The sequence below is a fragment of the Nestor notabilis genome, unplaced genomic scaffold (genome assembly GCF_000696875.1).
Source record: "Nestor notabilis isolate BGI_N333 unplaced genomic scaffold, ASM69687v1 scaffold11951, whole genome shotgun sequence".
NCBI lineage: Eukaryota > Metazoa > Chordata > Aves > Psittaciformes > Psittacidae > Nestor > Nestor notabilis.
In genome coordinates, this window is record NW_009913383.1 from 30,120 (window position 1) to 48,085 (window position 17,966).

The following is a 17,966-nucleotide window of genomic DNA, read 5'->3' on the forward strand; positions in this document are numbered from 1 at the left end:
TCTTATATTCTTTCTGGTGTTGGGCCTTTCATTTTGTTTGCAGTTAAAAAGCTTTTGATACCTATTTAAAGAGGGATCTATTGCAACTGCATTAAACTTGAGTGTGTGAGCTACCTGTGGGATGTGCTCTGTTTGTGTAGTGTGCATTTCCAGGTGGGGGGGGGCGGGGAGTAGAGGCAATACTGCCTTGGGAGGAGGTGCCTTTTCTTACTCGCAATCAGGCTTTCTAATCTAAAATGCAGTTATCAAATCTGACTTTGTGCAGTCCTCCTCAAGCAAAGATGGCTACTTTGCTAATAACTGGGGAAGGTGCAGGATATTTAGCTGGGAAAAACCCTCATAGTCCTCAAAAACCTCAGTACTTATCAAAGTATTTCATATAATTACTACAAAGTTAAAAATGTGTGCTTGGAAAGTGGCAGGTTTGGACTTAGATGGGTTTTTCCTTCTTTCTTTTTCTTGAAAGATGACCTCTGAAGGAAGTAGATGTGGTTCACTTTTAAATGTCTTAACTAGCCAGGGACAGAAGTTAATTCAGCATATGACTCCCTATAGAGGTGTTTTGCTTTCTGTATCTTGTGGTGTTCAGCCCAACTTGGGCAGTCTAGTGGTAACTCTGACACAGCATCTCAATGATGGTAGACATAGTGCCATGTCAACAGAGTGATTTTGCTGTACGAAGATGTCCAGTAAGGATTATGTCAGTCCCATGGCCTCAGTACCTCACTTTCTTTACAGTATTTGTATGTTTATGACAAAAATTATACAAGTGCTCAAGGTTAAAGTCACTTCTGAAAAATCTTTCGTGCAGTGTTTATCTATCCCTCATCCTGGCAGCTCTGGATCTGAGGAGGAAAGAATCTGGGGAAACTTGAGTAGCTGTATACCATATATTTCTAGTTTGTTTTTATGGGAGTTTGTATATGCTGTTGAGTGTCCTTAATCTCTAGTGTTTCCTCTGCAAAGTCACGTTTACCATCAGCCATGCTGGTTTGTATATCTCTCTGAATGCAAAGTGAATGGCACACACTTTGAGCTGTTGGGTAGCGGTAGGATGTGAAATGTCATCTGCAGGCTGCTCGGCGCAGAGCGGGGCAAGGCAGGCTGCTGTCGGTTGGGGGTGGTGAATAGGCAGAAGACAAGAATACTGTGAATGACTGATTCACATATGAATGAGTAAAGCTGATGCAGCTTTCTAAACTTGTGCAAATGACAGATTCATCGAACAGGCCACATCGGACGGTGTTCACTCGAGCCATTGAGGCATGCGATCTGCACTGGCAGGACAGCCACTTACAGCACATTATCAGCAGTGACCTATACTCCAACTACTGTTACCATGACGACACTGAAAACTTACTCTTTGACTCTCAGGGGTGGCCCCTCTGGCATGGTAAGTGGCTAAACCGGAAAGACGTTTCCATGACTTGCTTCTTTGTTCATTTTCTATGGCATTATTTTTTGGGGGGGGAGCTGGTGGGGAGATGAATGAAAAGCCTGGCAAAAAGAACAGAGGGTCCCTTGAAATGCTGGCTCAGAAGTAGTCCTTTAAGTCTCTCTTGCATAGTTTTTAAAACAACAACAACAAAAAAACCCAAACAGAAAAGCCCTTTTGAGTAACCAAGCAAAACAGACCATTGCAGACATGGAAGCATTGCTATTCTTCAATTATTGTCTCCATTTTAGAACATGTTCCTACAGCCTGTGCGAGGGTGGATGCATTACGATCTCATGGATACCCACGAGAAGCACTGAGACTAGCAATAGCTGTTGTTAATACACTAAGAAAGCAGCAGCAGAAACAGCTGGAAATGTTCCGGGCTCAGAAGAAAGGTAAATGTGGGGAAGAGAGAAGGGCAAAGAACGTGTGAGGTGACAATAACATCAGACTGGAACTTTGCATGGGAAAACCAGTTTTGAAAGTAAAGCAAAAGAAGTGACTTGGTCTCTTGATGGTAGTTGGTAATGTCACATTCTGGATGTCACAGGTTTTGTGTAAGCTGAGTTGCGAGCTGTGCAGGACAAGGGCTCTGTTCTGCCCTCTTCAATGTCTGGTATGATGGGGCCTTTATCCCAGTCATGGTTTTTGGTAACAAGTGAAAATATTCACTGCCTTTAAAACAGAGCTTTGCATTTGGCATGTCAGGTGTTTAATATTTTTTTCATATCTAGTGACATATAATGTAGCTGAACTATATATTTCTGAGTTGGCATTAAGGGTAACAATGAAGCAAAGTGTGCACTTCATCAAATTTGGCAGTTTGATCGAGAAGAGTCTCTTAACAACGCTTAAAATTTTAGTTTTTCAGCAGAGGTGGAGTTTTCTTTTTGAAACTCTGTTTTTCATAAAACCTTTTGTGGTGTTCGTCTGATGAGCACTACCCCTGGGTTTGTTGGGTTTTGGGTTTTTTTCTGAAGGAACATACCCCATCAGGTACAGTTTCTATGCCGTGTGATCCTTCCTACCCAAAATAATCCTGCACTGAACTTTGTTGTTAGTGTGAAGAGTGGAAGAAGGGGGTGGCTTTGTGGTTAAAGAATGCATGTGGAAAGACTGGAATTACTTTCTCTGATGCTACAAGAATCCCTTAATTCAAATTTTATTTTAGATCTTCATTGCTGCTCTTAACTACCTGTGTCATCATGCATTGTACCCAAGGGTTGTTTGTTTTTTTTTTTGAGCACTACTATGGATCCTAGATTTGAACAAAGCCTAAAAGCACTTAGTATTATTACTTAGGAGAATTTGCAAAGTGTTTTTGTCATGTAATGTAACTTTCCTTAACACTTGTTCCCTTAAAAGCTTTGCGGCTTTTCTAGCTTCTCAGACTCGGGGGTAAGACAGTAGGGGCAATGTCAGTGTGTGTGAACGTGTGTCTTCACATACTGGGAGGTGTGAAGGGTCTCCTGCAAGTGTGCTGGTTATAGTACTTCTCCTTTTCGTTGCCAGTTGCTAATGTGGCATCTAGATATTGGGTAGTTCTGTTAAGTTCCTTTCCCTAGGAGCAGTTCTATAGCAGTCAACTACATGCTATTTTAAGTAAAAAACAAAGTGTATGGAATGTGATCCATCCTATCCTGAAACAAAGAAATTTGTTGTTTGTATGTCATCACTGCTTTTTTATTTTATGCCTTTTACGTGTGGAATTTTTCAAAGATGCTCTTTTAATACCACAAAATATGCTGGTCTTTATGAGCAGTTGAATTCTGCAGCTCCAGCCATGCTTTAGGTTAGTTTAGCAAACACCACATGCTTCTACTTAACTTTTATTCATGTGACTGCTCTGACGTCCATGGAACCACTTGCATGATTTTAAAGTTAAAAGTCTGTATGACTGAAGGACTGAAGCCTTTGTTTGGCATGACACAAGTGAAGCTCATAAGTAGGCACAATAGAATAAATAGAACATAAGTGAGTCAGTAAGAAGTCACTGTCATTAATCCTTCTGGTAATATTACTTGCTTCTTTCTATCATCGTTAGTACATGCTATTTGCTAGCAAGACAGTGATTTACTTGTTTGCTTTTCCTATTACGTATTAGTGAATTCTTTAAAAAAGCCCACCCTCTTGACAGTATAGCTGTGTTTCATTTAGTACCCCCACACATTTAAATAGGCAAGAAGCAGATTTTAGAATCTCTGTGATAATGGTTACTCAGAAAGATGGCACTTCATGAACAAGAGAGAGTGAAGGCAGGTACAAGTTAATGCGTAACAGGCAGAGAAACAAAGCATCTGTAACATCTCTCATGTAGTTTTTTAATGGTCACCCGTAATGTGTTTCCTGAATCACAGCTCAGTCTTGTGTCTAGGAGGAAAAAAGCTGGGAGCTGTGGTCAAAGGGGAGCTGCTGCCGTAAGACTCTTAGTAAAAAAAGGGATTTGGGGGCTCTCTTGACATCTGTTACCGCAACCACACTTCCTTCAATTCACTGTGATAAACAATTTTTTCATGTTCTAACCGAATGATTAGTCGGGGCTGCAAGACAAAGTATCTGTGAGGGGGGCTGCTGACTGGAAATTTAGAATGACAAACAATGCACTTGATCCACTTAAAGGATGATTTTTTTCTTTTATACCTAATTTAAACATTCTTTTTTTTTTTTGTTTCTTTCTTTTTAACAAAGCTATCATCATGACTTTATTACTTCAATAAATATTTAGATGCACGATAAGTTTAAATTTTATTTATGAAATTGGGACATGTTTTAGAATAGGTTCATTTATTTCAGTGTTATCGAGTTAACTTAAAATGTGAGAATTGTACTGTGTCTTTTGAGTGAGGAAATTGTTGTGAATGTTTTACAAAAAAAGTCTTTGTAGTATTTCAGCAAACACTTTCAGAAGAGCTACTGGTATCAAATAAGAGATTTCGAAAGACATTGCATTTGAAAATTTTGGCCCGTAATGCACTTTGCTAGTGCTCAAAATGTCTGGCCTTTGTTCTTTTGCTTTTCCTCTTTTAACATATTCACAAAGGGCAATGAATTCACCCTCAAAACCACTATTTTCTCCTTTTAAGCAGAAGCTACTAGAAATACTTTGAATTCTGTACCAAGAGCATTTTAATCAGTTCTACTTTTAAAATTGTTTTGAGGGGCTAACATTGTTTTCTTTCTCTCCCTCCTTGCTCCATCTTTTCTGTCACAGAACTTCTCCACAGAGGAGTAACGTCAATAACAAATCTTGAAGGTTGGGTGGGACACCCTTTGGACCCCATTGGCACTCTCTTCAGTAGCCTGATGGAAGCCTGCAGGGTGGATGATGAGAGCTTCCATGGATTCTCAGACTTCACTGGTAAGTCCAAGCGTATCTCCTGTATGTCTTCATTTACTGGAGGCATTTTTTTTGTCTTGCCTTTCTGACTCGGTGCCAAAACTACTGTTACTATAGTATAAGAACTCACATTTGCATTCCTTAAGAAAACACAAAGGAGGGAAAATGTTTATAAAGGCACTTAAAGAATTAACAGCTACTCATTCTTGAAGACAATGCCATCTTTCACCCTTGAAATAAAACAGGTAAGACATCACTGCAGCAGCTCTCTCCACGTACCTTGCTCTGTCTTCTGTGTCTGAGAGACTGCAGGAATCACAGAATTGTTGAGGTTGAAAGGCACCTCTGGAGATCATCTAGTTCACTTGCTATGCTCAGAGCAGCATTACCCAGAGCAGATTTCCCAGGACTGTGTCCAGTATGGTTTTTAATAACTCCAAGAATGAACACTGTTCAAACTCTGTGGGCAACCTCTTACAGTGTTCAACCACCCTCACAGTGAAAAAGGTATTTTCTTATGCTTGGATGGAGTTTCCCGTATTTCAGTTTGTGCCCGTTGCCTATTGTCCTGTCACAGGATACCACTGAGAAGAGTCTGGCACTGTCTTGTTTTACGTTGTCCCATCAGATACTTATACATTTTGGTAAGATCTCCCCGGCTTTCTCTTTTCCAGGCTAAGTAATCCCACTTTTCTCACTCTCATTGTATGAGAGATGCTGCAGTCCTTTAGTCATTTTTGTGGCCCCTTGCTGGATCTGCTCCAGTATGTCCATATGCTGAGGAGCCTGCAACTGGACACAGCACTCCAGGTGTGGGCTCGGTAGTGCTGAGGACAGGGGATCACCTCCCTCAACCTGCTGGCAGCCCTCTGCTAATGCAGCCCGGGATGTTGCTGGACTTCTTAGCTACGAGTGTACATAATGCTTCAAATTGATGACAAACACTTATAATTGATCACATGCATGATCTGTAAGTGATATGAATTGCAAAGTAGTTTTGCAGTATTGATATATGATTTAGGATAGGATGTGTACGCCTATTTTAATTTCAGTATTTACTTCCCAGGAGCTTAACTGATTAATTCTTTGTTCTCAGTTTTTTCACCTCTACAGTAGCTTCTTATCACCGCCTCTGTGGACAGAAACTGGATTCATCCTTCTACCTGCATCTTTTTTATATGCATATCTGCAATCTTCTTGGGGCTTTGACTCAAAACTATTTTCATTCAATTAGATTTTCTTCAATAAATTTCTAATCCCATATCCATCCTTTCAGGAAGAACTTTTAATTAAAAAAGAAATTAGAAATCAGGTTCCTTGCAATTACAAAAAACCCACATAACCCCATGAAATAAAACCAGCGTGTGTTGAAAAGTAACTTCCTCCTATACATGCATATACAATCTACCAGATGAATTCAGCCTTCCCATTTGCTGCAGCTGTCAGTCTCCTCATAACTGTCCATTTTAACTTTTTGTTCCCAACTTAGACTGTGAACTGCTACACGCTGGAATAGCATTTTGTTATATGGTGTGTCTGTGAAGTGCCAGATGAATCAGTAGTACTCTTTAAAGCAATCTGTGGCTTGGTCTGTGTGGAATTTACATAAAATCTTTACTAAAAGTAGGACTTCTAGTGTTAATAAACATTTTTATCATAAATACAACTGTAACAAGTAATAAAAAGCTTGAATAGAGCTCTAGCAAACAGAGGATGCTTTAAACTTGTGGAGTTCCCTGATCTATTGTATTTGCACAATAGTAGTAGCTTCAACTAAAATCTATGCAGGTATATAAGCACCTTTTCCTCTTACACATCAAGGCTTGAAGGAGATAAATGGGTGGATTGTCCAATTTTGGCCTCATTAATACAAAGCTGGAGAAACTGCCTTTCTCTAAATCGTGCCATTTAAAAATGAAACGTATAGTTTTACTTGAGTGGGTTATTTAAAATCTAATTGTTCTGTGTATTTCTGCCATGTAAATTTGGGTGGGATGTTTTAAATTGGATCACTGGATTTTGAGATTGCACTAGTAATTTAAATCATTAAAAACTAATCATACTAACAAAGGAAGCATTTGTATATGTGGCCTTATGGGCAGATTATGGGTTGGAATGATTTGCTGATGTGGTTTTTTTTCTGTGTCACCCCTTACAGACAACATGGGGCAATGCAGATCTCTGGAGTACCACCACCTGCCGACACACAAGTTTTTTGAAGAAGGGGAATCTTATTTGACACTGGCTGTGGAAGTAGCATTAATAGGTCTGGGACAGCAACGAATAATGCCAGATGGCTTGTATGCACAAGAGAAGGTTTGTCGAAATGAGGAGCAGCTCATTTCTAAGCTACAGGAAATTGAATTGGATGATACTCTGGTGAAGATTTTTCGAAAGCAAGCAGTCTTCCTATTAGAAGGTAGCTCAATATAGATGCTAACTGCTTCTTTAAACTGTCTTCACTTACACAAGCACACAGCTGGTATTTCCGTGGAAACAGCCTTATATACTAAGATGTTTTTTTGACACACAACTCCAGCAAAATTTTGTTTCCAATCTCTTACAAAAACCAAACATTCTTCAGGTATCACATGGCTGTGAAGATTAGGTATCTGTTGACTTCTAAGACTTTTGTTACATGTCATAACTCAGTATTGTGATTATACAACACAGGCTCACAGTCAAATACAGACATCAGTTATCAGTAGTTCTCAGATAGCAAAATTCTAAGTGTTTCTTGTATCATGAAAAAGGGACTGGCAGCTTTCTAAATATGTGAAGACCTGTACTTCTGTTCCCAAGTGAAAAGCTCAGAAAATTCTTAAGATTGCTGGGACAGAAATGTAAAATTTTATTTGTGGCAATTAGGAAAATTAGTTGCCTTTGAAGTTTGTATCATACAACTGCTATGCAGTCAAATATTGAGGCTTAATGCCTGGTCTAGTGACTGAGTTTTGACTAAGACAAACAATTTGCATTTGGGAAGTAGCCAATGTGTTCCAATAAAATTTATACAGAAAAGTCCATACTTTTGACTTAGCTTTTTTAAAAAGGTGTGTAGCACTTCGACCTCGTGCTCAGAGAGTAATCTCAGGGTTCTGACATTGTCTTTCTGGTTTGGAGGTTTTAAATGCAAGAAAAACTTCAGAGGAACCAGTTATCCAAAGGCAGGGTCCAAGTTTTGAGTGCTTGCTCAAGGGATCCTGAGGAGTGTGTTACTGCTCTAAGTAAGTTACGAAGACTACTACACAGCACTCAGGTTTTGCATCCTTTTTGTAAGACATTTGTCTTTTAAAACTTCCTCTTTAATGGAAGATGAGGGTGCCATTTGAAACTGCCTAGAAGCTGCACCATGGGGAGAGTATCCATTGTGGTGTGGCTCTGCTGCTGCTTTTATAGCCTTTGGACAAGAACAGCTGCTTGCTGGATGCAGCTAGCAGCCACCATACACGGATTGTATGGGTTATAAAATCAATTTACTGCATCTATTTGCTGGTAAGGATGCTTTATGAGGAAAAGGCAGGATTTCTCCAAAGTATTCTCTGATAATTCTAGTTTACTACTTTGATCACTGAAATTCTTTTAATGTTTTCTTAGAGCAGTAAATAAGTGAGCATAGCAGGAACTCTGCTAATATGACTATCTACAAAATTGCTATGGTGAGCAGTATGCAATGATGGTCTTGTACTACAGTGTGCTGAGAAATCTGGGTTTCATCAATGGCAGAGGGATTGGAACTATGTGATCTTAAGGTCCTTTCCAATCCTAACTATTCTATGATTCTGTACTCCAGGTTAGGCAGAAACTGCCAGCTCACATGGAGGAAAAACTGTGCAGTGATTTAATATGCTAATCATATCAATTGCATTTTTATAGTTAGTCCTATAGATATAATAAAGAAAGCTTAATCCAATATTAAGCTGATTTCTATGCTGTTAATGCAGATTAATGCATGCTGTATGTAGCTACCATTTGAATGCGTGGGAAAGCAGAATGTAAGACTGTTTTCCAAGAACTGTTCTAATTTTTTGCTTGACTGCTAAGTTAATGGTGGAATATATTTTCATATAAATGCTTTGTCATGTATTCTTTGTGTCCTAATTGAGTTCTGATTGGACCACCAACTGGCAAGCATACATGAAATGGCTTCTTTCATTGAAGCAATGCCAGCCAGCTTTGAATGGCTTTCAACTTCATTTTAAATGATTGAGATACACTGTCACCTGCTAAATCTTCATTGACGTTTCTTTTTAATCCGCCTCAGTCTTCATAAATGCCCAGCTATGGAGCTCAGAATTTTTTCATGCCTAGTGATTTTTATCTTTGCATGTTGTGCTACGGCACTAGTCAGAAAAACTTTGATGAAACACCTTGGCTGTTTCTCTTTGTCTGCTTCAGTGCAGTGTTGGCCATGTTAGTCTGAACTGCTTTGGGAGCAATTTAAATGACACGTGACTCTGCAGCAAAGAAGTGTGCTCACTAGGTCATCCATCCATCCGTCCATCCAAGTGTGGTGGGTCAGAGTCTCTAGTAGAAGTAGTAGTAACTTCTAGGGTTACTGGCTGCTATCTGTGCAGTAATAGTTCAATAATACTTAATATAAGATTCTTATTCTGTATCTCACAACATCTAGTGCCTGAACCTCTAGTTGCTGAAGTCAAAAGCTGACATTGTGTTCCTATTAATGGGAATAAAAGTCTTAAGGTTGCAGGAAAACTGTAGAAATGGGGTTCATATGCAACATGAACATTCAGAACTTGGCAAGGAAATAGTTGCATTTAAAGTTTTTGTTGTCAGTCTTGATGCTGCTGCTACAAAGTTGGAATACTGCACTGGTTGCGCTGAGTGTGAGCAAAATCCATTGCTCCAACAATGGGTATAGTTTTCCTACAACAAATACAATTTTTAAGATCATGTGGCTATAATGGACCTACAAAACCAGTTTTGGTGCAAGATCTGACCTATTCTTCTCTGGAGATGAAGTCCAGACTAAAGGGTTATTTAAATGCCTAATGTCAGGTGAGACATGAATAGGGATTAGGTGCTCCTGTGGTGATTGGTCATGTAACTTCAATTAAAAATACACTTTTAATTCACTGAAACCACTCTTCGGGTATTTTTTTTTTTTTTTCTGGTGAGTTTCTGATAAAGCAGTTATGCATCAACAGGGTGCATAGGGATTCATGTGCACAATGTAGCTGTGTGGAGGCAAGTCTAGGGTTATCACTTTCTCCTTCTGCATACCATAGGCTTGCTGAATGAGCCGCATGGAGCACTGGAATCATTCTGTTGTTTGTATGCACACTGGTAGTCTACTTAGTACTATACAATTTGCGGTCTGTCTTGTCTCAGAGATTATGGTATTTAATATACTTGTAATCACTGTATATATGTGATATATTTGTAATATATTTCACAGAAATAGCAATATAACTTTACATTTTGTCCAGCAAACTCTGCTCTGAATACCCATTGTAAATGAAGGTATAGTGAATATTTTTAAAGGTCTATAAGTTGGTTTTAACAGTATGTAAAGGTGGACATTCTCTTTGTGTTTCCTGCAGCTGGACCATATAGTGGTTTAGGTGAAGTCATCCATCGAGAGAGCGTTCCAATGCACACATTTGCCAAGTATCTCTTCACCTCGCTCCTACCTCATGATGCTGAATTGGCATACAAAACTGCACTGAGAGCCATGCGGTATGTATTCACAAGTCATCTAGAAGGAGCACAAGTAGCAGTAGCAGTTGGGAAAGGGAAAAAGGCTTGTTAATCAAGACATAGTCTTTTTTTCTAAAAGAAGCATGCTTCCCTTTAAGGAGAAATTCTTTTGGTTGTCATCTGTAAAAGCAATCGGTGTCTCTAGTAACTACAGTATAATCATTACAAATGTACAATTAGTGCTTATCTACAACCATAAAAAATCATTCTTTGTTACAAATCCTTCTAGAATCCCACTCTTGGGGCACATGGGTTTGTGTTAAACAATGGCAGCTTTAGCATGTGTGTTCTCTCACCCATGCAGTTGTGTATGTATGTGTGATGGTACTGGCAAGGAAATGAGAAAGAGGCGCTGCAGCAGCAGTCTCAGAATCATCTGCTGCTTAGCCGGTTCGGTAGGACTATTTGTTCCACTGGTGCTCTTTGCAGATTAACCCTCAATGATAGATTTGGAACCATAGCATGGGGTCTGAGCCAGTATTCTTTTCTTGTGTTTCGTAATGAAGCAGTCTTGTCCACATCTAGGTGAATGTTGGGGTTTAAATAGAGTGTGTCATCTGACAATAAAATGTCTGATTTGCATTCTATATATCTTCACTAATCAGGAAAAAGATGATTCTGAGGGAGCGCTCAGTGTGTGCTGGCTTTATCTTAAGGCAGGCCAGATTGGTAACGGTGGCTAAGAAAATTTTCTAAAGGAAATTTCAAGAGCCTTGATGGTCAGCAATAAATCTATTGTCCATCTACAGTGCAGGGAAGAAACTGTTCCTGCCTGAATCATGTGGTCACTGTCAGAAACCGCGTAGCTGATGGTTGACAAAGAATATCCACAACTGAACACTCAGAGCAATCAAGTTCCAGATTAAAGAGGGGGGAAAAAAAAAAGTGTTGGATTTTCCTGGTCATTATTTTCAAGAATGATTGCACAGTGATTGAAGGACACACTATCCACATAAGTAGTATTTAGCTTTGTCAGACAAGTTGTGTCTTAATGGTTTGAAGGTGTGTATTCTGGAGCTAGTTTCTCAAAAAAAAAAAAAATTCTGTGATCAAAGGACTAAACAGGAGGGAATGCATAATAACAAAACATAGCTACTGTCAGGTCAGGCTAAAAGTCTGCTTAGCCTGTCTTTTTATGCCTCCAAGAGTGTCTAGTAACGGATGTTAAGGAAGAAATCTGAGAACTATGAAGAGTGACCTTATGTACTTGTTGCTTATGATGAGCGTTTTAGGAAATAGATTGAGAAGACACAATGCATTATTGATGAACTATTGAAAACATTCAAATGTATGATCAGTAAGCTGTCTGGGCCATCACCTCTTTATTTTATCACAAGTTAAGTGCATTAATAATCCTGATCACATCAGATCAGTAAAATAGTACAAAATGTGGTGAGGGGGCTTTTGGTTGGTTGGGTTTTGGGGTTTCTTTTTTTGTTGGTTGTTTTGTGGGTTTTATTTTTAGATGAAAAGGTCAGTTTTAAGAAGGAGACTGTGCCCTTCTATTTATTTTCAGTTGCTACCTTAAAGTGTTCCTCAGAGGTTGTTTGCGTGGAGTTGTCCTCCTTAAACTACTGAAACTGTGATGCTGAAAGTAGGTTTCATGCTGGAGTAGGCATCCATCAGCAGCTTTGCACAGTGCACTGAACACTTCAGTGAATATGACAGCAGCATGCCGTTCCTTTTGAACAAGGAATAATAAAGCTTTCCCCAGGAACCAGTCTTAACTGAAAACTTCTTTTCTGGAAGTTTTCTTTCTCAACTGGTAAAACAAGCAAGAAACTGAAAAATCCAAATGATGAAATCTCTGATTAGTCCTGGGCAGTTCCAGCAATCTTTTGGTATGAAGCTGTCATCTCAGGCAATAAAGTTACTTTTCAAACAGACCACTGTAAGAAAGAGTTGTCTGTTTCCATCTGTTTCCATCATGTAAAGTTACAGGAGACATCATAATTGGTGCTGTTCTCCAAGCCCTTTTGTCATCACTTAATAAGCCTGATGAGAGTTCAGTACTAGACAATAATCAGTCCTTCTGTATTTTGATATTTGGTGCTTTTCAGAAATGTGGATTGCTGTCTTGAACGGTGGTGATGCCAGATTTAGAAATCTTCTATATTTGTCTGCATTCCTTAGCACTTTTCAAATTCTACTAGAGAAGGTTGATTTCTCTTTTCATTTGCACCAAAGTGATAGTTCGGTGTATAAAGGAGTCCAAATACAAACCAAATGAAGAAGTAACTTAATATGACCTTGAGGGGGGGAAGAAAAAAGCAGACATGAAGATTGAGTGTCTGTCTCATGGCTGTGAGGCTGAATGGGTCAGAAGAGAAAAACTCAAGCATCTTTCTTCCATGGCAGCAAAGAAACAGCAAAAATCTCATGTGGAATTTAGTATAGGTGCTGCATAGAAATTTGTGCGGTTGCTCACACTTTTGGAAGTGGAGCATATTTCTTTCTTCACTTCAACAGTTATTAAAGAAGTTAACTTCCCAAGACCCTCGCTGGTTGCTTTCCAGACCTGCGTTTAGTGTCAGTCTACACGGGTCGATGACCCATGATGGCAGCACTGTAGTATTTTACTTCTCTGTATTCAAAAATCATCTGTTGCTGTTCTGTTTTTTGAATCCTGTTTTAGTGTGTGGAACACTCAGTGTGAAATCAGTGAAAGCTGAGAACATAAAGCTTTTTGTGCATACGCCTCAGGTCTGCAAGGGTAGGGCTGTGCTATCCTTGATGGTCACTTCTGTCTGCAGTTCTCTGCTTGCAGCACTGAAACATATGAAGCAGAGTCTTGAAAAATGTGGATCTGCAGTGACCTAGTTGACTGCTCACTTGGAATCTGAACTTGAATGTTCGGCTTAGTTTGGCCGATACCTTGTTAAGCCTGAATTTCACCCAGGCTTTGGGAGCCAGACTTTAATAGTGATGTTTAATCACAAGGTAGCTTTGCTAAAACCTAGCTAAATAATTGATGTTTGAAAGGGGGGGGAGGGAGGAAGTGAGGAATGCTAAATCTGCTGTACTTGTTCTGATGTTCCCTAATCTTGCCAAAACTGCATGAAAGCCACCAATTCACAACAGCGTTTCTTTTCACAGCAAAAGAACATAAAAGCTGGCAATGAAATTCAAAGTGACAAAAGATTTCCCCAAAACAGCCTCTTTCTTTCATGCTTTTAGTCTATTTACTGTTACTCATAACCTAATAATCCCTTTTTGCATTAGGTAGTGGGATTTTTACTGTTTATTGAAACCATTTAATAGTGCATCTCTTCCCCCAGTGTCTTCCTCTGCTTGGAAAAAAAATCAGCTGAAGAGTTGATCTGTATTTTATTTTTATGTATATAAAGCTATATAAAGAAGTGTCTCAGTGGTACTAGAGATTTGACTCAATACAAATTGAAAGGAGAGTCTCTTTTCTTATATTAGCATGCATATACATGTGTCTGAAAATGTTTATATAACCTGCTGATAGTTATTTGCATGGCGTATTTTATTTATATGTGCCTGCTAGATATTGTCCCATATATTTAACTTCACCTTTCTCAGGGAATTCTTAAAGATATTCTCATATGCTTCAGGAACCTACAGAAAACTGACGGAACTTAAAAATACCTTACTCAGAAGAAAAGACTCGCATTCCCGTTACTTAGAGAACTTAGATATTCATTTGAGCGCAAGCAATTGTAACTTACATTTAAATGAGCCTATTCCATAAGAAATATTCTATCATGGAAAGTCACAATGCATTGGATCTTCAATATTCAGTACTTACAATTTTATTGACAGAAGAGATCCAATTTCCTTTGTCCTCCCAGGTGACATCCTGCTAGAAAATCACTTGCACATGAAAGCTGGTAGAAACAGAACTCAGATGTTAACTGATCAAGAAGCTGAGCACTGGAAAGGCTTTTCTTCTGGATGTTGCCATATTACTTCCATTTGATGTCTCATTAACCATTTATATTTTGAAATTATGCTGAATTGTATTGAATAAAAATGCCTATTTTTGTTCATTCTTGCTTTTTTGCATTGGCATTTATATAGTATCTAGTATACTGGCTGTATCTAGTGTATTGTAACATTGAGTCTCTGTTGTGGGCTGTCACTTGTGTTGCAGTAGTCAAGAGCAAACACACTGATTTTAATTTTCTAAGTGTGGGTTCTCCTTGGTAGATAAGACTGTTGTAGTCACACGTACTCAAAGAAATTTTTTCTTCAGGATTAGGAAATAGAGTCTGAAAAGTAACTTCAGAGGAAACTTTATCATTGCTGTTTGGGACCCTAACATCAGATTGTGGTGCATTATAACAAGTTGGTAGGCTGAAGTTTAAGGATTTCAAAAAGTAGTCTTAGTCAAACTGTAAAATGCCCTTTTTGAACATAAATTCCCGTCTGAATTTATTGCAAAGTGAAAATCCAAATGACTTCTTGAATATTCCTCTCCCTTACTTTGAAGAAAAGATGTTCCAAATACTGAAAAATATTCACATGTTCTCAGTATAGTGGAGAACTACTTTACCTTCCTTCTTAAGGGCTGTGCTTCAGTGACAAAAGAAGGCAGGGAGAAAAGCTTCAGCTGTATGCATGATGCAGAAAATCTCTGCTGCCTTGGCTGATAGGTGACTTAATTGTCCTGTGAATTGCTGCATATACCCACTGATGTAGGCAGGTTTGGCAAATGGACTTCTAAGATTCCCCAAGAAGAGGTTTACCAGTCTTTTTTTTATTTCACTGTTTTTTAATAACCAAAAAGGCCCATTTTGTAAACAAAGTTAAGTGTCATTGAAGCTTTAGTTTTGCTCATGAATAACCTAATGTAATAATGATTTAATAAAAGAGGATTTCTTCCTTATTTCAGGTTGTTAGTATTGGAATCTACAGCTCCTTCGGGAGACATGTCCCGCCCACACCATATTGCATCAGTTGTTCCAAACCGGTATCCCCGCTGGTTCACCCTAAGTCACATTGAATCCCAGCAGTGTGAACTGGCATCAACCATGCTAACAGCAGCCAAAGGTACATTGCTGTCAGTTACGTACTCAACTAACTGTGTGCTTTTAATATTGCATGGAGTAAACAGATCATAAAACTTGTGGTTTAGGAATCCAAATTGCAGTCTGACAGGAACTTGAAATGGGTGCAACAAACTGAACTGGCTTAAACTTGCCATTTAATTTTCTAGCAAAGTAGATTTAAGCTGGCTAGGTGGCAGCCAAATGACCTTGATTTGAGGTTGATGAGACAGCTTTTTGTTCTTCTCATATATGACATAGACAGCGAGACCCAAGAGCGGACAAATCACTTCTAAAATTCACAAATCAGAATGACTTTTGGCCATGTACTGCACTAACATCATCAAGCACTGGGGGAGTTTGTGCTGTCTTGTATCTTTTGTTCACATGTGATTTACATGTGGAAGGTTTCTAAAAACAAAACATGTATAACTGAAACATCATACTATTGCATAGCAACAACAGGCTCAATTACAATGCATCTCTGGACGTTTTGGGAGCTTGTTCCAATTTGGTGACACTGTTTATGCCTTGCAGGTGATGTTCGGAGACTGGAAACAGTGTTAGAATCCATCCAGAAAAATATCCACTCCTCATCACACATCTTCAAACTTGCCCAGGATGCGTTTAAAATAGCAACACTCATGGACAGCTTGCCAGACATCACTCTTCTAAAAGTTTCTCTGGAGCTGGGCCTTCAGGTATTTCCCTCATTTGTTATTATTACAGTAGAAGAAAGGAATTTGACCCACTGTTGGTGGGTATAGCTTTAAAGCACAGAGGACCATACCCTCTTTGGGATTTGTCTGGTGTTTTTAGATTCCATTTTCTGTAACAAAGCTCAATAATGTGGTAAACACAGACCAAAGGTGTGCACAGCCCCTTTGTGCTGTTCAGGTGGGAAAGCTGGAGCAGCTGGCTGCAGGGCAGTCTTCTGTTCAGGGGTGAGAGGGGACCAGTGCAACGGGTTCAAGAGTATATGACTGGGTAGAAAGCAAAATTACTCTGTTTGCCAGAAATGCACTATATTTTCTGCGTGGCCTCGAGGAGTTTCTTACTATTCATTCCTTTCCTTTCCCCTGAATGAGATTTGGTAGGTGCTTGTTGAATTACTAGAGAATGCCAAGGTCAACCAAAATGACCTGTTTCTAAGGCAGGCAGTGCTAACATCAGCTCTCTCACTTCTTCATCAAAATCCGATACTTCACAAGCTGTGGGATGATCAGATGCATCAGACTGAGCTTGAGGTGTGCAGTTTTCAGGCTCTTAGGAGGGGCTTTGCAAGTTAAAAGGAGACAGCTAAGTTTCAAGTATCTAGCATAATATTGTCTGACATGGATCAATCTTGGAGTTTAAACAGTTCGTATCAACAAAAATAAATCTCTTCAGCCTTCTTCATGGACTTCATAAAAAGAAAAAAAAGTGATTTTCAGATCTTTGATTTTTATTACTTTGCTTCAGTAAACAAAGCTTCAAAGACTTCTGGCGAGAAGATGTTATCCCACTTGCTCCTCATGCCAAAGAAAAGTACTAATTGCCTATTTAGACATTCAGAAGCTGAAGTCTTTAATCACAGAGCTGAGATTCTGTAAGCTTTGTTAGCCTTTCATATTCCTAAGGTTGCTGTGGAGATCTGGTGTGTGTAAATATGTATCTTTTTTTTTTTCTTTTCATATCTTGGCATGGTTTCTGCCTGAAATGTTTGTTTATTTGAGAGGTACAGAGAAAGATCCTTATGATTGACCTGTGTGTCACCTCAAGCATTCACCAAACATCTTTCAGTGGCAGCACCACACTTTGGGTATCGTTGTATTCATGGATACTCCTTTGTGGCTGATGCTATCATCAGAATGTCTTCGGTGAGATCTAGTGAAAGAAAGAAATACCATAAGCCCATACTTTCTCCTCCGTCTCAGGGTCTGGAACAAACTGGTGTAGAACTTGTCCACTATTGTGTCCCAAGCTTATGAAGGTGCTTTAATAATCTTAAAGGTAGTTTGCTTTCCAGAAGGAAGATGCATAGCAGTTTTTTGGTAGTAACTCACAGCTGTGTAGATTTCTGCAGTGACACTTCTTCTGCAAAACCTTGGTGTCAGCACTGTCTTGTAGTCTATAGATGCTTCCCCCTTCCTGCCCCCCTCCCTGACTTCATGGCAATTAGATTGTCTGTATTCACTATCTAGTATCTGACTAGTTACACATTTATGTGCTCTAGGAAACTATCCCCTCATGTGGTAACCTAAACAGTAGTGTTCTCGCAGATACATGGTCCCGTCACAGCCAGAGCAATGACAAGTTGGCCTGGTTGGGTTGAGAGGATGATACCAACAATTTCACAACCCTGTCACTCTGATCTCTATGACAGAAAAGCCTCTTACGTTGTTCTAGATTTGGGAGTGCTCCTAGGTTCTTTCTCACTATTTCCAGTGGCAGCATATCTGTGATTCAGCAGGGGGGA

At 39.2% G+C, this 17,966-nt stretch overlaps 1 protein-coding gene across 1 annotated transcript in view; it reads left to right on the forward strand.

Moving 5' to 3' along the window:
- Positions 1-17,966, forward strand: part of ZSWIM6 (zinc finger, SWIM-type containing 6) — a gene marked incomplete at its 5' end in the record, with an annotated part of 50,247 nt that overhangs the window by 25,183 nt on the left and 7,098 nt on the right. The window contains 7 exons of the mRNA XM_010023176.1: positions 1,217-1,393; positions 1,687-1,833; positions 4,650-4,796; positions 6,934-7,194; positions 10,340-10,475; positions 15,355-15,512; positions 16,046-16,209. Coding sequence (XP_010021478.1) covers positions 1,217-1,393; positions 1,687-1,833; positions 4,650-4,796; positions 6,934-7,194; positions 10,340-10,475; positions 15,355-15,512; positions 16,046-16,209 — 1,190 coding nt within the window. The remainder of the gene's footprint in view (positions 1-1,216; positions 1,394-1,686; positions 1,834-4,649; positions 4,797-6,933; positions 7,195-10,339; positions 10,476-15,354; positions 15,513-16,045; positions 16,210-17,966) is intronic.